This window comes from Geotrypetes seraphini, chromosome 2, assembly GCF_902459505.1.
Source record: "Geotrypetes seraphini chromosome 2, aGeoSer1.1, whole genome shotgun sequence".
NCBI lineage: Eukaryota > Metazoa > Chordata > Amphibia > Gymnophiona > Dermophiidae > Geotrypetes > Geotrypetes seraphini.
In genome coordinates this window covers 339,768,397-339,791,828 of record NC_047085.1, presented here as the reverse complement: position 1 = coordinate 339,791,828, position 23,432 = coordinate 339,768,397, and the positions used below count along the sequence as shown (strand labels likewise).

General features: G+C 42.4%; 1 protein-coding gene across 2 annotated transcripts in view; it reads right to left on the bottom strand.

Annotated features, from left to right (window-relative positions):
* The window catches only part of VOPP1 (VOPP1 WW domain binding protein), a 195,427-nt gene that overhangs the window by 42,645 nt on the left and 129,350 nt on the right, over window positions 1–23,432 (bottom strand). For both annotated transcript variants that reach the window (XM_033930299.1, XM_033930300.1), the window contains exon 2: window positions 19,573–19,631. In XM_033930299.1, the coding sequence (XP_033786190.1) occupies window positions 19,573–19,631 (59 nt within the window). The remainder of the gene's footprint in view (window positions 1–19,572; window positions 19,632–23,432) is intronic.

Sequence of the window (23,432 nt, the reverse complement as noted above, 5' to 3'; positions counted from 1 at the left end):
GTCTTTTTCTTATTCGCTCTTACCCAGAGTTTCACCTGACATTCTATACTCGTGTTCCTTGTTCTTTCTGCCTTAATGCATTACTTTGCACTTTTCCACATTAAACTTCATCTGCCATTTCTCCGCCCATTTCTCTTAACTGACACAAGTCACTCTGGAGTTCCTCGCTATTCTTCTGCGATCTGATTGCCCGGCATAGCTTTGTGTCATCTGCAAACTTGATGATCTCACTGGATGTTCCTTCTTCTAGGTCATTGAAAAAGCCAAGAAATACGATCATGTTACTCCACTTTGAAAAAACCGCTCACTGGTTGCCCATATCTCATCAGATCACTTTCAAAATCTTACTCCTTACTTTCAGAACAAAACTAGAACACTCTCCGGCATTAATCAATAGATTACTACTTCCTTATATTACTTCCAGATCACTTCGTTCCACTCAACAAAATCTCCTTTCGATTCCCTCAATTTGTCATATAGTTTACGATACTACACATAAAACCATTTTTTTCAGTAGTTGCACGTACATTATGGAATGCCCTTCCTATCCATTTTAGACAAGAAACCTCTTTACCAATATTTAAATCAAATCTAAAAACATTTGTGTTTAAGGATGCATATACTGTCTAATAGGATTTCACTATCGTTTTACTCCCTCCTCATTTCTCTGGCTCTTTTTTATTATTATTATTTTGGAAATTGTATTCTCCCCCTCCTCCCTTTTGTATCTTGCCATTCTTTTTAGGTACTTTGTTTTGATGTTTTTATTCCCTTTTTTAATATACCGTATTTGCCGGCGTATAGGACGACTGGGCGTATAAGACGACCCCCCAACTTTTAGTTAAAAAATAGAGTTTTGTGTTATACTCGCCCATTTTAACTGGGTTTTCCCTTCTAATTTTCCTATCAATATTTATTTAATTCTCCCAAGGAAGCTCAGAACAGTTTACCTGAATTTATTCAGGTACCCCAGTGGGCTCAAAATCTATCTAATGTACCTGAGGCAATGGGGGGATTAAGTGACTTGCCTAGCGTCATAAGGAGCAGTGTGGGTTTGAACCCACAACCTCAGGGTGCTGAGGCTATAGCGTTAACCACTGCATCACACTCTAGTTTGACTCCATTAAAATTATTTTGCTAAATATGGGGGGGGGGGGGGAGAGAATTGCAGCTTACGGCCTGAGTTTCCTGCTTTTCCTTCTTGGCATAGTAATCTAAGTTGGCACCACAGTCACAGTGAGCTCCTCCTTCATATCCACTGGTGTGGAGCATTTACATATCCTTGGTGAGTGTACAAAAATTTAGACCAGGATCTATGCAATTCCCAAGATAAAGCCTCTTGTAAAATAGGGGCTGAGCTGAACATCCCAGTCCCTATGCATCCAGAAGGAGAAGCAAGTTTAGAAGGTTGAATACAGGGGAAAAAACATACTTTCTCAATCAACATAGACGTGGGAGCAGCTTTCTAAAATCACTTCGCCCTCTGTCAAGGGCCCCAATCCCAGCATTGGTTGCTCCTCCCCAAAGGCAGCCCCCACCTCAATTACATTTGCCAACCCCCCCTCCCCCTAATATTGAATTGAATCCTGATAACTAATAGTAATACTAGAGGCCTGGGCAGCCATTTTAAAGTCTGGAGGACACAAGGCAGGAGTAAGTGAGCATCATTCCCATCTCACTAGACACCAGGTACCCCAGTTCAGCACAGAGAGTGGGTCAAGGGAGAACTTGAGAAAAAAAAAAAGAGCCTTTTTTGCAGGAACTAGGCTCCCAATTGTACAGTTTCAGCAGGCATGATTAGAAGTGCTGTGATGTAGGGGAGGGGAAGTTGGGTGTGCTGGAACGGATGTGTAGGGGAGGTCAGTGTGACACCAGTGCTATAGTGGTTGGGGAGTTGGGATGTGATTGGGGAGAGGGGAGCTAGTACATGGAAACCAGGCACATCAAGATTTACAGCTTCCCCTGGAGCAGGCACTTAAACGAGTCTTGGAAGAAGTATAAATTACAACATCCATGTTTTCCAATGCAGTGGATGCCTTATGTGAAATAGGGAATGCATGTCTGTATTGTTCCATACAGACAACGCCCTCTCCCCTTTGCCCCTTATCATATAGATGCACTAAATCTCTGAAAGGCCCCTATTCTAAAATGGCATTTAAACATCTGGACCACTCTAGGTATTGGGATGCTTCTTAAATAAGGATCACAGCTGCTAACATATCGACAATGAAGAATTCTGTATTGCTTTTTAATGTTTAAAAAATGGAGGCACATAGTAACATAGTAGATGACGGCAGATAAAGACCCGAATGGTCCATCCAGTCTGCCCAACCTAATTCAATTTAAATTTTTTAATTTTTTCTTCTTAGCTATTTCTGGGCAAGAATCCAAAGCTTTACCCTGTACTGTGGACTAAGGAGGTGATTTGTGGTGCTTATGGCCACTGTAGGTATGGAGATGCAATTCTTGTGAAAAGTAGGTGCCGGAAATGCCGGCCTTCAAAACCTTGGCCTACATTTCCAGCGACTGCCTGTCACGTAGCCATGATTCTCAAAACAGTGCTGCTGCATGACTGACACACGACTGGCACCACTTTTGTAGGTGGCCACCGATTACGACCCCCATTTGGAGAATCTGGCCCTCAGTCCTAATAACTTTTCAAATGGGCCAATTTAGAAGCCTTACTCTCAAGGTCAGGCAACTAAACATTTGAAAATCAGTCTAGTTTGTACCTGAGGCAATGTTGGGCAAAGTGATTTGTTCAGGGTCTCAAGGTACAAGAGCAGGAGAAGCAGGATTTGAACCCTGATTTCATGGGTCTCCACTATATACATGTGTCTCATATGCATTCAAGAAAGATATTCTAAAAACCAGTCTTCTAGGACGGGACTAGAAAAGTCTATTTTATACAGTCATTACTATCATAAGAATTAGCTGGGAATTATTTGGCGATGTCATGAACAAGAAGGAACCTTGGTCCATCAATCCATTTTGCCGGAGCCTAAAAAAACTGATGATAACAACAGTGAATGAGGCCAATTTGACTCAGAAGTCATAAAGCAAGAATATTCATAAAATCAAAGTGTTTCATCTTCTTAAAATGACTTTTGAAAACACTAAATGAAATTTTGATGGCAGCTGCGGTCCCACATAATTCAATTCTTTTGCCATTATATATAAACACACATTAGGAGGAGTGTGTGGCGCAGTGGTTGAAGCTACAGCCTCAGCACCCTGGGGTTGTGGGTTCAAACCCCGCGCTTCTCCTTGTGACCCTGGGAAAGTCACTTAATCTTCCATAGCCCCAGGTACGTTAGATAGATTGTGAGCCCACCGGGACAGATAGGGAAAATGCTTGCGTACCCGATTGTAAAACTGCTTGGATAATTTTGATAGGCGGTATATAAAATCCTAATAAACTTGATTATATGATAAAATGAAACTAAGGGCTCCTTTTACAAAGCCGCGCTAAATTGCCACGCGCACTAGCCGCTACCGCCTCCTGTTGAGCAGGCGGTAGATTTTCAGCTAGTGGGCGCTAATCCGGTGCGTGCGCTAAAACCGCTAGCGCACCTTCGTAAAAGGAGCCCTAAATGATAAAGCTGTTCCCATTTCCTGCACTTGAACGGACTTTGGCAACCCTTCATTCAAGGGAAAAAGACAGAAATACAGCTTTGGATGGAAAGGACAGGTGTAATGTATGAAATAATGATTTTCAGGAACCCATTCGCCAAAGACAAATAAGTCTGCATTTCCTATTTGCTTAGACACAAAGAAATCAATAAACCTACTTTAGACAGTACTTGGCAGCTATTTCCAAGCTTCAGTCTGATTGAATACCCTGCTCATCATTTTCAGCTCCTGCTCTCACATCTTCTAACCTTACCCCATAGTGCAGGGGTGCCCACACTTTTTGGGCTTGCGAGCTACTTTTAAAATGACCAAGTCAAAATGATCTACCAACAATAACATTTTTAAAAAACACAAAGCACACTGTACGCTGAGAAAATGTTAATTATCATTCCTATTACGGGTTGTTTTCAGAGGTCAAGGCAGATGACTATGCACTGTCACCTCAGTAACAACCATATAAAAATAGACAAATATATACCCTCTCTTTTTACTAAACCACAATATAGCAGTTTTTAGCGCAGGGAGCGGCGCTGAATGCCCCGCGCTTCTCTCGACACTCATAGGCTCCCTGCGCTAAAAACCACTATTGTGGTTTAGTAAAAGGGGGCCATAGTGCAAAATATAGACAGCAGATATAAATTCAGACACATTTTGATCACTAAATTGAAAATAAAATCATTTTTCCTACCTTGTTTGATGATTTCATGAGTCTCTGGTTGCACTTTCTTCTTCTGATTGTGCATCCAATCTTTCTTCCCTTCTTTCAGCCTTTATGCTTCCTCTCCTCCAGACCTCATTCCCTCCCCCAACTTTTTCTTCCTCTCTCCTTGTCCTTTCTGTGTCCCTGCCTCCCTTTCTTTTTTTTCTCTCTTTATGCCCCCTTTCTTTTTTTCTGTTTCCCTTCTTTCCTTCTGTCTCCCTGCCTGCCCCCTATCTTTCTTTCTCCCTACCCTCCACCAAGCCACTGCTACCACCATCGGGGAACAGGCCCCCAAGCCGCTGCACTATTGCCATCGGGTAACAGGCCCCAAAGCCGCCACCGCCGCCGCACCAAGCTCTCTCTGCTTCCCTGCATTGGGCCAAACAGCATTCCTCTCCCCGACGTCAATTCTGACATCGGAGAGGAAGTTCCACCCAGCCAGGCAGTGATTGGCTGGCCCGAACTTCCTCTCAGATGACAGAATTGACGTCGGGGAGAGGAAGGCTGATCGGCCCGGTAGATCGCCAAGGCAAAGTGAGTCTGATCGACTCTCTTTGCCCTGGCGATCTACCGGTCGATCGCGATGGACCTATTGGGCACCCCTACCATAGTGACTCCCAGTTTCAGATCTCTGCTCTGCTTCCTCTACCCCAGCTTCTCACCCCCTAGACCTCTTGTCACACTTCTATACTCATCTTTTTTTTTTTTTCAGTTCAATAATTTTTATTAAGTATTTTAAAGGATACAAGAATCATTTAAAGTACATAGAAACAAAATAAAGCTTTCTGTATATAAAATATATAAATCTATGTTTAACTGTATAGGAGCAAAGGCTCCAGTTATTAAAAATGTATGTAAGGGATATATAAGATAAAGATGAGAGAGAGCAGTAAAGAAAAAGGAAAGAAGAATGAAAGAGAGAAGAGAGGAGAAGAAAAGGATAACAGGAGTGTCTAAGAAGATGAGCGTACATAGGAGTCTAAGAATGACCATGGAGATTTGTTGTATTTCAAGTTCATGCAGGTTCGGAATGTAACTCTCTTCTCATATGCATAGGATTCAAATCTATGATACATACTCAGAGAGTTCCACCAAAAGGTATAATCTAATAGCGAGGGTGATTTCCAATTTTTTAGAATGTGCATGAGAGCAGTCACCAACATGGTATCAATGAGTTTAGGTGGACAATTTGATTGTGTGAAACATGGGTGTTGAGAGCGAAGGATTACAATGTCTATAGAGATTTCTTCTGAGCAGTTAGTAATAGATTGTATGGTGTTCCAGACATAGGTCCAAAAAGAGCGGACTAGAGTACAATGAAATAACATATGATCAAGAGTTCCTTCCTCTTTCAAACAGTTCCAGCAAACAGAGTCTTGCTTTAAGTTAGCTTTCCACATGCGAAGTGGGGTCCATATTGCCTGCCACATAAGAAAGTACATTGATTGTGATACTCTAGAAGATAAAAGCGGGCGATTTGTCGATGACCAGAAAAGCTCCCAATCAATGTCAGAAAGCGGAGTGGTAAGTATAGCGTCCCAGTGCTTCATAGAGTGAGGTGAAAAAGTGAAGGAGTGATCTCTTAAAATACTGTAGAAGGATGATATCGCCTTACCTTTTAATAGAGACAGAGAAGACCAGTTGTAAATAGTATTTTTGGAAGTCATATAGTCAAATCGTATATGCAAAGAAGGCAACACTCCAGTGAGAGAACGCCATTGTGAATAAGTAGAAGGAGGCAGCGAGTATGTAGAGCACAGTATATCGAATGGAACTAACGAGTTGAGGGTAGACAATTGATGGACAAACCATATACCTGCCCGCTGCCACCTTTTCCATGATAGAGATTTGTTGTGATTTCTATACTCATCTTATCCTCCGTCTATCCTGCTCTTTAAGCAGGAGCAAGTCATCACTGTATAAATAGGATTAGAGAATACATATATTGTTTGTTGCTTATTATCAGGACTTTTTATACCACCTACCAGGGTGCTGAGGCTGTAGCTTCAACCACTGCACCACACACTCCTCCTAATGTGTGTTTATATATAATGGCAAAATAATTGAATTATGTGGGACTGCAGCTGCCATCAAAATTTCATTTAGTGTTTTCAAAAGTCATTTTAAGAAGATGAAACACTTTGATTTTATGAATATTCTTGCTTTATGACTGCTGAATCAAATTGGCCTCATTAACTTTTGTTAGCATCAGGTTTTTTTTGGCTCCGGCAAAATGGATTGATGGGCCAAGGTTCATTCTTATTCATGACATCGCCAAATAATTCCCAGCTAATTCTTATGATAGTATTTGTTTTATATATTGATTTGTATACTTCCCAGGTATATATATAAAACAAATAGATTGGGGAACTCAATAAAACAGATAGGAAAGAAGCACCATTCATAGTAGGTCAATTATAATATAGTCTTTAGATAAATCTTCTGGCTATTTAGTTGACCACTATATAAGGTGAAATAATGGGTTCTCAAAAGCCGGGTTATGGGTTGATTCATGGGAAGAAAATTATGGATTGGGCAGAACTAACTGATTAGAATCCATGGAATGTAGAACATGGACAGGCGCATAAGGCGTAATCCGAGATGATAAATTCAGGGCTAAATACATAAATTTAGTCACCTAAATTTTATGAGTCAAAAAAGGGGGTGAAGAAATGGGCAAGGAATGGGTGGATCGGAGTATTCCTATAAATTATGCACATAATTATAGGCCTTTGTGCCTAAATTTATGTATAGGCATTTGCATCACATTTATCACATTTTCGTCCGTGCTTCTCTGTTGCTATTGGGCAACAGCTACGAACAAGGAGAATGTAAGTATTGCAGATAAAGAGAGAGCACTGAGAGAGAACGTGACTGCTGGGAACAAGGAAGGGGACTGGGGCCCCGATGCTCATAAGCTTGTTGTATAAGTAAGACTGGTTATAGCCAGAAGGGACTGGTTATAGCCGGTCTTACTTGCAAGTTAGCTTAGCTTTTGATCCTCAAAAGGTTTCTCGGGGGTTTCTACCAATCACAGTAGCAGTCACCGAGAACCCCATGCAAATGCATTGCAAGGAGCTCATTAGTATTAAAATGAGCATTCCTTGTAATGCACAGAAGCGAACATCCACCTGTTACTGGCAAATATTTTCCGGCAAGTTTGGAGCTGCCAGTAGCTGTTTGTGTGTGTGTTGTGTGAGTGTATGTCCCATGCCTCTGATCAAAATGCAGCTGTTAAGTGTGGGACACACACACAACAGTTGCATCCATATCGCATGTGAAACAAACAAAAAAAAACCCCACAAAAATAAATTGCTTGCGAGCTCCAGTGATCGGGAACTGTACTGAACCTGAGCAGAAGTGCTGTGTCTATCGCTTAGCTCTTGTGCGCAGACGCCATGCACAGTTTCTCCCTTTACTGGGCTACTCAGCACAAATAGAGTGCATATGATTTGCATGCTATTTGTGCTGAGCATACCCTGGAAAATCAAAATCGCTTCCAACCTGATATGTTTTACTGGTCTGCCGGAGGAGCTTTGTACATGGGGAAAAGGAATGTCTGCTTATTTTAACTTCATTAAAGATGTTTCCCTGTAATTTCATCTTTGCATGGATAGCCATGACATCCAAAGGGGACAACCCTACCTCCCTCCAGTAAATTGACTCACTTACAAGCATTTTTTTTTCCAGTGCAGAACTGTACACCCTGAGCTATAATAAATTACCCTTGGGAATGGGAGCAGTATGTGCTAACAGGATGCTTGCTTTCCTTTTTTCAAAGAATGCTCTTTCATTACTCTTTTCCTTTCTCACACTGTCATTTTGATTCTCTAATAGAAGCCAAACAAGAAAGCTAAAGAAATGCGTTCAAAAGGGATCCAGTAGTTGCCACCAAGGAACTGTAACTCCTGAAAGGAAGAAAAACTTTTGCAAACATAGACGTTTCAAACATTCGTTATACTTTTTTTTTGTTTTCATTTACTGTATGTGGTTTTGGTTTGTTTGTGGTTTTTATTTTACTCCTGGGTATAGTTCTATAGGGTGACATGTCTAACACTGAAGATCTGTTCTAATTCTTTTTATTAATTTGTATCATTTTTAGTATATAATTAAGTCTGTTCCAATTTTTTAACAATTTGTATTATTTTTAGCATATAATTTTAGATTGTGTGGCGCAGTGGTTAAAGCTACAGCCTCAGCACCCTGGGGTGGTGGGTTCAAACCCACGCTGCTCCTTGTGACCCTGGGCAAGTCACTTAATCCCCCCCATTGCCCCAGGTACATTAGGTAGATTGTGAGCCTGCCGGGACACAGAGGGAAAAATGCTTGAGTACCTGAATAAATTAATGTAAACCATTCTGAGCTCCCTTGGGAGAACGGTATAGAAAATTGAATGAATAAATAAATAAATAAATAAATATCATGTGCTGAAATGTCTCAGTTTTTTCCTGTTGTGAACCTCCTAGAACTACTGGCAGAGCGGTATACAAGAAAATAAATTATTGTTATTATTATTATTATCTTTTTTTAAAATCTTTATTGATTTTCAAACTTTGACAGTGCAATACAATTAATTGAACATAAAATACTGCATAAAACACACTATTAATTACACAAGTAATACACAAAACAATCATTTTCTCCCATCCTCCTCCCAATTATTAATACAATAAGACATATTATGTGACTACAATATTATAATTAAGTAATTTTAATCCTCAAAATACACTTCCCTCCCCCACCCACCCACCCTGGATGTGTAAGGAAATCTAAGAAAAGGAAAGATACATGACCCTTATTGCGAGGTAACAAATGTAGTCAAAGGGCTCCACACTTTATTAAATGAACTACTAAACCCCATACATTCCGCATTCATTCTCTCATATTATTATTATGTAAGTGTGAACCTGTGATAAAGAGTCGTGTGCGTGTTGAAGTGTATGTGTAGGTGTAGGTGTAGTATTACAGGTGAAGCTTTCACATTAAGACCAGTTTCTTCCTTTGGTTTTGGAAATCCTTTTCAGAATGACCCTGTTTCCCTGAAAACAAGATCTATCCCGAAAAATAAGCCCTAGCATGATTTTTAAAGATGCTCCTAATATAAGCCCTAGTTATGATCAACCCCCGAAGCTCCCCCCCTCTGCCGAATGTCCCCAACACTCCCCGACTCTATCCTTGACACTAGTGCTGCCCGATTCGCCCAAAAAATAGGACTCATCAATTCAGCGACCCCACCCCGGTGAGACCTGACATACCTCCGATGTGAGGCCTCCTCTGCCGCATCATGGTGGGAAGGTCCGCGGAGGTTCTGCTGCACAGGGGGATGGGAGGGAAGGATAAAAAGATGTTGCAGAGGGAAGACCCAACCCCAGCGGTGAAGACCGCGAAGCAACCCGTTCAGAGTACTGCCACCGCTGCTGTTTTTAGAGGCTCGGAGTAGAGGTATGTCAGTTTCACGGTGGAAGGGTCGGTGGGGTTCTGCTGCACAGGGGGATGGGAGGGAGAGATAGAAAGATGCTGCACAAGGGGATGGGTGAGAGGAGAGGAAAGATGCTGCACATGGAGGGTGGGGTGAAAGGAAAGAGGAAGAATTAGGGTGGAGGAGAGGAAGGGAGAGATGATTGTTGTACATGAAAAAATAAGACATCCCCCCAAAATAAGCCCTAATGCATTTTTTGGACCCAAAATTAATATAAGACTGCCTTATTTTCGGGGAAACATGGAACTAGTGTGCTTATGATACCATGCTACCCACTTTTGAAGGCCTCTGTGTGTTTCTGGGCTGTGAGATATTTTACAGGTTTCCTTTCTTCTGTATTTTTTTCTAGAGCAATTCTTTAGAAGAGATCCAAAGAAACTATCCCTCTGCATCCTAAGAGAAATTCATTGGAAACTTAAGGTACAAAAAGCTCCTACAACTAAGCTTTGCCCCTGTTACAGCTTCTGCATGAGTTAGGAACTGGTTAAGTAGGATCAATGGCACAATATGCTAAGTTTGTGCCGTGGGGGGGAAAATCTCTTAGATGCACACTTCCTCAGTGTCTCCCCCCCCCCACACACACACCTTCTAATCTTCTAGTCTTCACCAGCAGCAATCTGAGTCTCCTAACCACTGCTCACACTGGCTAAATCTTCCCTCTGACAGCACTTCCTGGTCCGGTGAACAGAAGTGATATCACAGGGAGGGCTGCGGCCGGCATGAGCAGGGAAGGAGAGGGAGACAGAGAGATCTTTAAGTCTGTTCCTATCTGCTTTATGATGAAGACCACTGACCATTTTAGTAGCCCGGGCGATTATTAGAAACATCAAGTTTTCATTCCTCCAACTCTCCCACCATTTCTCTTCTCCACCCTGGCTCCGGTGATGACCACCTTTTCTGGTTTCCATCCTGCAATAACTGACCTTGCACTCCACCCTCCATTCCTCCCAATCACCAGATCTTTCTTCTTACCTCGTTTTGAGGTTATATTGCTGGGCTGGTGTAATGCCCTGAGTAACTGCACATGCTAAAGGCATGTGTGCATGCTCAAAGCCTTCAGCATGCACAGATTCTCAAGGCCCTATACTTGTCTTGCACTGGCCCAGCACATAACCTCAAGATCTGGTAAGACGAGCAATCTGATCATTTTGGGGGGAGATGGAGGGTGGAGGAGAGGAATGGGTGATTATTGGAGGTGACGATTAGGGAGAATATGATATTATATATATATATATATTTTTTTTAAGAAAGATTACATTGCATTAGTGATTTTTATTCCGCCAATACCTTGCGGTTCAAGGTGGACATGGTACAGAAGAACTATAAAATAGACAGTGAAATACCCACATGGCATAAATGCACAGGAGGCAGCCTTTTTCAATTAAAAGGAAGCTCTGGAATGAGAAGTCATAGGATAATGGTATAAGGGAACAGACTCAGAAGTAAGTTAAAGAAATATTTCTTCATGAAAAGGGTGGTGGATGTGTGGAATGGCCTCCCATTGGAAGTGGTAGAGATGAGGATCTTCCTTGAATTCAGCTGAAAGAACCCCTCCACCTCAGCCTTTGATTCAGATAGATCTTTCCACTCAAGAGAATGGTGCCTGAATGTGGGCTTGATTATTTAAGATGTGAATTTTGTAAGTTAGATATTTCCTTTTGGGAATTATTTCTATTTTGCGTGTAAATATTATTTTTGGCAGTATATAACTCATAATAGCAATAAAAAAGAGTGTTGAATGTGTGGAATGGCCTTCCATTCCTGCCTAGATGTCTCACCGCCATCTAAAACTGAATATGGCTAAAACAGAGCTGCTCATCTTTCCACCTAAACCCACCTCCCCTGTTCTCTGTCTCTGTGCTCTCTCATCCTCCCTGTTTTGTCTGCTCACAATCTTGTGGTCATCTTTGTGTCCTCTCTCTCCTTCTCCATCCAGATACAACATATCGCTAAAACCTGCTGCTTCTTCCTCTATAATATTACCAAAATCTGACCCTTCTTCTCTGAGCACCAAAACCCTTATCCATGCCCTCATCACCTCACAGTTAGATTACTGCAACTTACTACTCTGAGGTCTTCCACTTAGCCATCTTTCTCCTCTTCAGTCCATCCAGAATTTAACTGCACGACTCATAGTCCATGAGAGCCACTATTCTCACATTACCCATCTCTTAAAATCACTTCATTGGCTTCTCATCGGTTTCCAAATACAGTTCAAACTCCTCTTCCTGACCTACAGATGCAGTCACTCAGCTGCCCCTACTATCTCTCTTCACTTATCTCTATGTCCACCCCCCTGCGAACTTCTCACAGTTGGTGGGTCCCTCCTGTCTGTGCCCTTCTCCTCCTCTGCCAACTCCAGACTCCGTCCCTTCTATCTTGCTGCACTGCATGCCTGGAACAAACTGCCTGAATCCTTACATTGGGCTCCATCTCTGGCAGTGTTCAAGTCCAAGTTAAGAGCCCACCTCTTCAAGATTGCTTTCAACCAGTGGTGTGGCAAGGGGGGAGCGGGGGTACCCTGGGCACCATCTTGGTGAGGGCACTAGAACCTCTCTACCCCCACACACCATGCTCGTGGCCAGCGCGAGCAACTATTCTAGTCTGTTGCTCGCGCCAGCCTGGCTCCCTCTGAAATCACTTCCTGGTCATGGGGCCAGAAAGTGACACCAGAGAGAGAGCCAGCGCGAACAGCAGGCCGGAGAAGCTGCTCGCGCTGGCAAAAATTTGCAGAGGTATTGGGGGGAAGGGAGTGCGTGAGTGTGGCAGGGGAGTGACAAGGAGGGTGTGGGGAGGTTAGCACAGAAGGAGCAGGGGGTGGGGTGGAGAGAAGGGCATGGAGGTGCACCACCGCCCTGGGCGCCTCCTGTCCTTGCTACACCACTTCTTTCAACTCCTAGTTCCTCTCACCTTGGGTTCTCCATCCCCAATCCTATATGTCATGTCTGTCTGTCCAACTTAGATTGTAAGCTCTTCCGAGCAGAGACCATCTAGTACAGTGGTCTCAAACTCAAACCCTTTGCAGGGCCACATTTTGGATTTGTAGATACTTGGACGGCCTCAGAAAAAAATAGTTAATGTCCTATTGAAGAAATGACAATTTTGCATAAGATAAAACTCTTTATAGTTTATAAATCTTTCCTTTTGGCTAAATCTTAATATCAATATTGTAATTTACAGCCAAAGAGACATATGATCAAGAAATTGTTTTATTTTTCTTTTGTGAATATGATAAACAAACTGAGGGCCTCAAAATAGTACCTGGTGGGCTGTATGTGGACCCCGGGCATTAAACATATCAAAATCTTCAGCAATGTTTTTTCCATGGAAAGATAATTTAACATTTTCATCACAAATATTTTTTGATAAAACCCCTCTACAAATAGTAACAACTACAAAAATCCTAGACCAGAGACTTTCATATCACGATCAGATCAGCTCAGTGGTAAAGAACTGCTTCTATAAGTTAAGACTAATTAGATCTATAGCAAAAGTGTTAAAACCAGAGGCCCTTCACATCTTAATCCACTCTTTAATTATTTCTAGGCTAGATTATTGTAACAGTTTGTATCAGGGCATTACACAAAAAGAATTGAGATTACAAATTATACAAAATATAGCAATAAAAATTATCACTAATTCAAAAAAAATATGATCATGTGACACCACTTCTGAAAAAAGCACACTGGCTTCCAATTTCTTATAGAATCACTTATAAAACTGTATTATTGAGCTTTAAAATCCGACTATCAAATACACCATTATTTCTTGACCATCTTCTTCTACCAGTTAGGACACTCAGATCAACGGATCAGCATCTTTTGACGATCCCTTCCCTAAAGGTCATAGGCACTAGGAGATCTTCCATTTTTTCAGTTATAGCTCCTTAGTTATAGCTTACCACAACTTACCACATTATTTCTTGACCGTCTTCTTCTACCAGTTAGGACACTCAGATCAACGGATCAGCATCTTTTGACGATCCCTTCCCTAAAAGTCATAGGCACTAGGAGATCTTCCATTTTTTCAGTTAAAGCTCCTCAGCTCTGGAACAACTTACCACATTATTTACGTGGGGAAACCTCGTTATAAAAATGTAAAGGCTTTTTGAAAAGTTTTCTTTATAAGGATTCATTTGAGGCATAGACAAGACAACCAGTTTATGTGTAAAACCTTATATCTTATATTCTAATCAACTAATTCTAATCAGTCCTCACTTATAGGACTCAATCTTCCTCTTTTCATTTTTCTCTTTTTTTGTTTATCTATTTATTTATTTTCTCTTTTAATTCAATCTTCCTTTTTTACTCTTTGCCCCCCTAATATGCTACCCATATATGTCTTCTTTCTACTTTAATGATTGTAGTTCACCCCCCTTTCCTTTTGTGTCTGTATTGAATCTTGTATGTATATATTATCTGGTAATAAATTGTTGTAGTTTTTCCCCTTTTTAATCTGTAATATGCTTTGAAATATTTGACATTGCGTACACATCAAATTTTACTAACACTTGAAACCACTGGTCTATTAAATGTCAAAATGTACAGCGCTGGGTAAGCCTTTTAGTGCTAAGTAAGTGATAAATAGTAGTAGTAGTAGTAGTAGTAGTAGAATTCATCTCAGTTCTACCTCATTCTGTATAACCTCTTCTGAATCTGATTCCAAATCTGGTTTCTGTTCACTAGCCACATGAAATGTACAAGTCTGCCCATCTGTTTTTTCTTTCTTCTGGACCTTTGGTTCAATTTTTGGCATGTCACCTAGGCAAATGGTTTTTCAACAACGTACCTGTATGTAGCATTTCAATATTATCAGCTTCAACATTATGAACTTTGAATACTTTTCTTCAATGTGTATATCCACATAGTACTGTATCACTTCTGCAATTCAGTTTGTTTCCTCTTTGCTTTTAGTACATACGACCCCCCCTAATTCTATAAAAAGCGACAAAATCTGCACATGCAATTTAACTGAATAACATGCAGATTGGCACCAATAACTGGTATTTTAAAAAACAATTATTGTTGTTAATTATAACAAGGGTTACACACATAAATTTAGGCACCTAAATTTTATGTGTGAGTCAAAAAAGGGGGTGAAAAAATGGGCAGGGACTGAGTGGATCGGAGTTTTCTTTTAAATTATGCATCTAATTATAGAATTAGGGCCTTTGTGCCTAAATTTATGTCTGGAAATTTACATCACGCATATAACATATTTGTTGATGCAAATGTTCTTAAATTTAGTCATGTGTTCTGGGCATAAGCGTTATTCTATAAAGCGTACTTAACTCTAAACTCGGATTATAGAACAGTGTTTTTTTTTCGGCACCAATTTTTGAGTTCCATTCATAGAATTTAGCCCATATTGTACATATACTTCAATAAAAAGAAATCAAAGGGACAGTAAAATCCAATAATTTGATAAAATGTCTTTTTGGTGTGAGTTTTTTTGCCAATGATAAAAACAACACTAGCTTAAAAATCATCATGATATATAACTGAGGCTTTTTCTCCACCTTTTAGTGTGAGTGTTGGATCTGAGAAATTGGGCCCACTGCTGGTGAGTGACATTTTTTTCAAATTATTGGACATATACTTCAATCCAATAACTTCATATACTTAGGAAAGGTTTTTATCAGTTTGATTCCCATTGTAGCTCCTTGTGACTCTGGGCAAGTCACTTAACCCTCCACTGTCCAGATATAATAAGTCCCTGTACTGTATATAATATGTAAACTTCTTTGATTTTAACCATGGAAATGCAGTATATCAAGTTGCATTCCATCCCATCCACTTTCCATAGTTCAGATGGTATCATTTCTATTGTATTACAATACATAAGAACATAAGAATGCCTTACTGGGTCAGATCAATGGTCCATCAAGCCCAGTAGCCCGTCCTCACTTTGGCCAATCCAGGTCACCAGTACCTGGCAAAAATCCAAATAGCAACAACATTCCATGCTACCGATCCAGGGCAAGCAGTGACTTCCCCCATGTCTGATTCAATAATACACTATGGACTTTTCCTCCAGGAAATTGTCCAAACCTTTCTTTAAACTAGCTACGCTATCCGCTCTTATTGCAACTTCTGGCAATTCGCTCCAGAGCGTAACTATTATCTGAGTGAAAAAATATTTCCTCCTATTGGTTTTAAAAGTATTTCCCTGTAACTTCATCAAGTGTCCTCTAGTCTTTGTCATTTTTGACAGAGTAAAAAAATCAATCCACATGTACCTGTTCTACACCACTCAGGATTTTGTAGACTTCAATCATATCTCCCCTCAGCCATCTCTTTTCCAAGCTGAAGAGCCCTAACCTTTGTAGTCTTTCCTCGTACAAGAGGATCCCCTTTATCATCTTGGTCACTGTTCTTTGAACCTTTTCTAGTGCTGCTATATCTTTCTTGAGATAAGGAGACCAGAGTTGAACGCAATACTCCGAGTGCTAAGGTAGGATTTGTACCTGAGTCACTTTATGTGAAGCCCACTGCATTGATCACTAGGCTGCCCCTCTGCTTTGCTGGAATGCCTATGTGGCCAGTTAATTAGAAGCAGTGCCACACAGCCATTTTTCTCTAGGTCTCTTTTTTCTGAAAATAGTACCTAAGGAAATATGTACTAAGCATAAAAATGTCTGGAAAATAGTGTTTTTCTGATTTGAAAAGTGCTAGGCTCAGGATAAGAATTTTAGATGTCTTCAACAAAACTTCTACAATTGGACTTGAATGTCACATCAAAAATATCCCTCCATGTGGTAAAAGAACCATGAGTATAGATGAAGGAGAAGAGAGGGGCAGGGGAGGGGAAAGGAATTGCTCCTGTGGCTGTGCTAAATGGACCCTGCCACAAACTGTAATTATATTTTTTGGTACAATGGACTACGCTCTTGTTCTCTCATTCTGTTGGCGCATTAACTAAGCTATTTAGGATTAGGTTGGACATGTCTGCAGCTAATAACGTTAATGGGTTCAGGCATGTGTAATGAGCAGAATCAATGCTGGGTGTCCAGAACACTGAAGGCAATTGAACAAAATTAATGATAGAGCCTAAAGCTGACTTGCAGAGAGAGCTCATTTATAGAAGCTGTGCAAATTCCAACATTGACAATGAAGCCAATGGACAATCAAATCTCTGTGCCATCAGAGATGGTGAGGTTGGTAATGGGCCTCTCCCTCCCTTCCATTTGAAGATTTTTCCAGCAGAATAATTGCATGGTTTTATAACAGCACTGAAAATAAGTAGAAAAAAAAATGCATGTCAGATATGACATATACGAGGGTGGTTTGAAAAGTATGGTAAAAAGGCAAGTTAAACAATGTAGTTTCCATCAAGGGCTATATCAGGGGTGGGTAACTCCGGTCCCCGAGGGCCGGAATCCAGTCGGGTTTTCAGGATTTCCCCAATGAATATGCATTGAAAGCAGTGCATGCAAATAGATCTCATGCATATTCATTGGGGAAATCCTGAAAACCTGACTGGATTCCGGCCCTTGAGGACCAGAGTTGCCCACTCCTGGGCTATATACTTAATCTAGTGAGTTTTCAGTTTTGTCGTATCATAGGAAAAATAGCTTAACTTGTTTAACTTACTTTTTTTTTGCCAAACTTTTCAAACCACCCTCATAGCTTCGCTATCCATATGATTTTAAGTAAAAAGGTGTGGTAATCGTGTTATTCCACTTTTAAAGATAATATATAGAAATAAAAGCAAACATAAAGGGAATAAGGTGATATCTTTTGGAAATGGACTAACTTAGGGCCCCTTTTATCAAGCTGCGCTAGAGGTTTTTAGTACGAGATGGTGCAGTAAATGCTCTGATGCTTACAGAATTCCTGTGAGCGTTGGAACACTTACCTCGCCAGCCCTTTTTAAAAACTTATAGCGCAACCTGATAAAAGAAAAAGGTTAACACATTTTTTAAAATTATATTTCAAAGGTGACCCTTCTTCAGGTCAGAAATAAGCAAAAGGTGACAAATATCGGTATATATTTATGAAACAGCATGGCAGGGACTTGCAAGATTGCAGGGGAAGAATTACTCCATGTATTCCTATCCTAACAAGGGGCTAGATTCACTAACCTGACTCTCCGTGCCCAATCCGTGCAAGCCCGACCAATTCACGAAACAAAAAAATTAAAATGAGGGCGATAAGAGGAACACCCCCCTCCGACCGTACGGGATCGCTAGTGTGCGATCCCGATGCTTGCGCAGACCATCTGCTTTCCCAGTAGATGGTCTGCACATGCGTTTGGTGTCCGTTTTTGCAAGGTTGTTGTTTTTTTTTTTTTACTGGCCTCAACTCTCCTGCTCTCCCAGGGAAGGGTAATCCCCGGTGGTAAAAGCCTCTCCCCCGTGACTGCCGTTCACTGCCCCAGCTAGATTCACTAGCTCTGCTACATTACTAGCTAGATTGTAAGAGTTGTCTGTTTGCTTTAATTTCTTTCCTTCTTACTGCTCTGCTCTCTGCCCCTTCCATCCAAGCCCTGCTCTTGCCGCCCCGACTCTCCTGCTCTCTGCCGTCCTTCCCCACAGCGCAGCCTCGCTTTAAAACCACGGGCTCACACTGCGGGAAGGGCGGCAGAGAGCAGAAGTCGGGGCGGCAGGAGCAGGGCTTGGATGGAAGGGGCAGAGAGCAGAGCAGTAAGAAGGAAAGAAATTAAAGCAAACAGACAACTCTTACAATCTGTGCTTCTGTTCTGAAACACCTGAATTGTGCAACTTCAAACCTCAGGCTACAGCCTCCGAGACATCTCCAGGTCCATGGCCTAATCTGAAGTTTAAGTAAAACTTTAGGATAAACCAGCCTCAGTTTCAATCCAAAACTCAGAACTGGCTGCCCAAGAGGGATTTCAGGCCGAGGACAGTGGAAAAGGACGTTTGCGATTGGTCCCCAGAAGTTGCTTCTCGTGTTGATTGGCCAGCCCAGTCGGTTTGCAAGATTTCTTTAGTGAATCGCGTCCCTGCCTACTTTGCATGCCGTTCCCCTCATTTGCATGCACAGATCCGAATCGGATCGGCACTGAGGTAAGTGAATTGGGCCGGAGTAAAATCGGGTCACAAACTGATCGGTACACGATCGGTTTGCTTAGTGAATCTAGCCAAGTTGTCCTTTGTGCTGATGTCAGACACAGAGCCCAGAATCCAGGTTAGTTGAGTTACAGCGGGCCTCCTAGTCAGAGATCTTTTGAGCAACGAAAGCCAGAATTACCACCGCTGATTTACACATTAGTAATGCAGTAATGTTTTGAAGCATCCTAACAAGTTGGCGTTTTGTAAAGAGAGATGATATTTTACACAGCACTCAGAGCTAGCTGATCAAATAAAAATTAAGCACCTAATTTGACACCTTCCTTCCCCTCTGTTTGATTCTACATGTGAGGCAAAAACAAAACAAAACTCACAGTGACAATACAGTGACTAGCAAAAGCTTAATTTGATTCTTCTCACAATATGAATGTGGTATACCAGACTCCTGAACATCCCCCCCACCCTGCAGTCTCAAGTCTTTATTCCTCTGCTGGTGCACTCTGTCAGGATTACTGTGTAAATAAAGGCTGAGGTCTAAAGCACTTCTCTCCTTCAAAGAAAATTGAGCATTACAAATTCTATAACATGCTGCCTTGGCTGTGAATCAGAAGCTTTGAATTATAAATTGACCCACATATTTCACAGGCTCCTTCCTGTTGTTTCTCTGTTTCCTGACTGAAGCGCAGAAAAAATGATTTCTTGGCATATGGGAAAACAATGGATACTTACATATAATACGTGGGATATAACCCTTCAAAGTACCAGCAATGTTTCTTGGCCTCTGTATGCTGTAATAAATAATAAATAAATAGATAAATAAAAAATAAAACAGATCGTGATATTTTATTTCAAGAATGTAATATCGGATCTTCTAATGCAGCCTGGATGTCTAATAGTGCCTAGGTCAATATTTGAACCCCACTATCAGCACTTTTATTTTTTCAAATCTTATGGGCCCTTTTACCAAACTGCCCTAAGCACCAACATGTGCTTTAGAATGCCGTACCCCGGAACATGGTACTTTTGACGTGTGCTACTGTAATGCTAAAAAACAAAGTTTATTTTTCATCGAAGGGGGGCATGTCTGGGGGTGGAGAGTGGGTGTGTCTGCGCTTATCAGTTATCACAGCTACATTACCATGCGTTAAATGATTAGCGCAGGATTAACACACGAGCCCTTACTGCCTACAAAATAGGTATCCGTAAGGACTTGCACACTAATTTTTCTTCATCGCTGCACACTCATGGCAACATTAGCACATGGCTATTAAATCGGAAAATGGAAAATTGGCCATTTTCTAGCAGCGGCAATTAGCGCAGAGAAAAGAACCACCTAAGGGCATGTTAAGACCACTTTTTTCTCGCAGCTTAATAAGAGGACCCTCCAGTCTCTGAAGGATTCAGGAAGAATAAACACAGTTTAACTTCACACCACACTGTTATAATCGAAGAGCGGTATATAAATAGAAACAAACTTAAACATCTTGTTTCATTTATTTGTTTTTTATGCCATCCTTCCATAAAAATGCTCAGGGCAGATAAACATTCCTAAAAATTACACATACATTAAAAAAAATCCCCCAAAGCTTTACAGATAAAGCAATACGGTAATCTAATATAATAAAATGCTAGGCCACGCATGCGCACTCAAAAGTCGTGTTCCCTGATCCGTCGCGGAAAGACGAGTGCGCATGCGAGGCCCCAGCTGCGGCGGCAGCGGCTTTCAAATTAAAAAAAAAGTTACACAGCTGCGGCGGCCTTCCTCACCCCCGGCTCTCACTGTGCATGTGGTACCGGCTCCTCTCTCGAACTGCACCAGGATCGAGAGAGGAGCTGCGGCGACGACTTTCAACGACGTAGAAGCTGCAGCTGGGGCAGTCGGGGCCTCCCCCGCCACGCACAACCCGCTCCCTCTCCTGCAGCTCAGGCACCACAGAAGCTGCAAAATCTACTGAGCATGAAAACGTGCAACCCGGTCCCCGCGTCTGCCTACCCTTCCCCCCAACACAGCGCATTTGCCCCCCCCCTCTCCAGAACGAATCAAGAAATGGAGCCGAGACGCCCTCCGCAACAGACCAGAGGAGTCCTTTGCCGCTCACCACCCTTCCCTTGCCGCTAACCCGACTACCTACCCGGCGATTTAAGCAGCATGTGCAGCAAGCAGTCTTCACACGCTGCTTCAGGCCCTTCTACTGCCCTGATTTGCTCTGCCGCGTCTCTGATGATGTCATCAGGGACGTGCCAGAGTAAATCAGGGCAGTAGAAGAACCCGAAGCAGCGTGTGAAGACTGCTGCACAGGCTGCTTGAATTGCCGAGTTCGTAATCGGGTACGCGGGAAGGGAAGGGGGGGGTGGCAAGGACTCTATCCGAGTAAATAAAAAACTCTGGGGAGAACGGCAGAGACCGGCCCTGTACTAACTCCCGTGGACAGGGGGAGCAGGAAGAGGTGATGATGGACAGGGGGGAAAAAAGGAAGGGAGGCCTATTGTTGGACAGGGGGGAGCAGGAAGAGGTGCTGATGGACAGGGGGGGGAATGAAGGGAGGCCTACTGCTGGACAGGTGGAGCAGGAAGAGGTGCTGATGGACAGGGGGGGAAATGAAGGGAGGCCTACTGCTGGACAAAGGGAGCAGGAAGAGGTGCTGATGGATAGGGGGGAAATGAAGGGAGGCCTACTGCTGGACAGGGGGAGCAGGAAGAGGTGCTGATGGACAGGGGGGAGGTAAAACAAAGGGAGAAGGGCTGCTGCTGGATAAGAGGAGCTTGAATGGGTGGTGGTGGACAGGGGCGAAAAATGAAGGGAGGCCTAATGCTGGACAGGGGGAGCAGGAAGAGGTGCTGATGGACAGGGGGAAAAAATAAAGGGAGGCCTACTGCTAGACAGGGGGAGCAGGAAGAGATGCTGATGGATGAGGGGGGGGGAAATGAAGGGAGGCCTACTGCTGGACAGAGGGAGCAGGAAGAGGTGATGATGGACAGGGGGGAAAAAAGGAAGGGATGCCTATTGTTGGACAGGGGGAGCAGGAAGAGGTACTGATGGACAGGGGGAGGTAAAACAAAGGGAGAAGGGCTGCTGCTGGATAAGGGGAGCAGTGAAGGGGTGCTGGTGGACACAGGGGAGATAAAAAGAAAGGAGAATGGACAGGAAAAAGTGGCTAAGGAGACAGAGAGAGAAAGAAATAAAGACAGACACACACATATATTCTAGCACCCGAGGGAGGAAAATGTTGCACAGGGAAGTAGGGAGGGGGGAAATGCTGATGCATAAGGAAATGGAGGAGGAGGGAATGCTGATATGGCTACTGTACAGGAAAGTGGACAAGGGGAGATAAATGCTGCATAGGGGGCAGAAAGAGAGACAAATAGAAAGAAAGACAAATAATAGGAGGGAGGGAGACAGAAAGAAAAGAAGAAAGACACAAGGGCAGGGAGTGAGACAGAAAGAAAGAAAGACAGACATACATATATTCTAGCACCCGTTAATGTAACGGGCTTAAAGACTAGTTTAATATAATATAATATAAAATGAACAAGATTCCCTATACACGACAGGGTCATTTAGTTAATCATATGAAAACACATTGGCAGTATATAACCAAAATTTTAGGGCCTTATTCTAGGAGCATCCCCATGTATAAATGGCAGCATTTAAACATCTAGCATAGCCCAAAGTTTTAAATGCCATTTTAGAACAAGGTTAACTGACATATTAAAAAGCTAGCTATATTCAGATTTCAAGGGGACCCAGGTACAGTAGTAAAGAGGGTGCCCTGGGTGGACCTACAAAATACAGACACAGCGATCCATGTCTGTACTGAAAAAGATGGATGCCAGTATTTCAAGCTGCCCTGAAGCATATAAGTGCCTGCTATAAGAGGAAGCTGTAAAATCTCAATGGCCCAGCCCCCCAGTCGCCCTTCCAACAATTGCTCCCCTTAAGATTAAATGCTTTGATATTTGATCCCCTACCTATTTGTTCCTCCCGATGACAGCCTCCTGTAGCAAACCCTTCAGGCCGGGCCCCTCTTTCCATGGCTCCCCCCCAAGGCTCAAACCTTCCGACCCTTGAGTCTAAGGTACAAAATAGGTTCCCCCTAGCAAAGCTTCCATCCTAGACCTTCCCAACCCACACCATGGGGTTTAGTGCCCACTAACTCCTGCCTCAATGACTGAGTCATCCAAAATGGCTACCAAGACCTCTAATGGTAATATTCTGGTATTACCGCTAGGGGTCTGGCTTGAAGGGAGATTGGGCCTTAAGGAGGTACCATATGTTGGATGTCTGCCTACACATAGAGGATTTTACCATGGGGAGGGACTGCCATTGAGGGGGGTCACCAATAATGGGATTTGAACCCTTCACAGAGGGAGCAGCATTTTAGAAATCAGTTCCCACATATATATGGCGAGGAGGGGGAAGAGGAACTTATATGGTTGTTTTCCCCAACATACAACTTTCTCAAATTGCTGTTCCCTCTGATGTTTAGGCCACCACGTGCTTTACAAGAGGCTGTACATTTGGCAGATCCTTTAGCAAAACAATATGAGCTTCCCCACGTCCTGACTTGGTTTTGTGAATTCCCCACTCC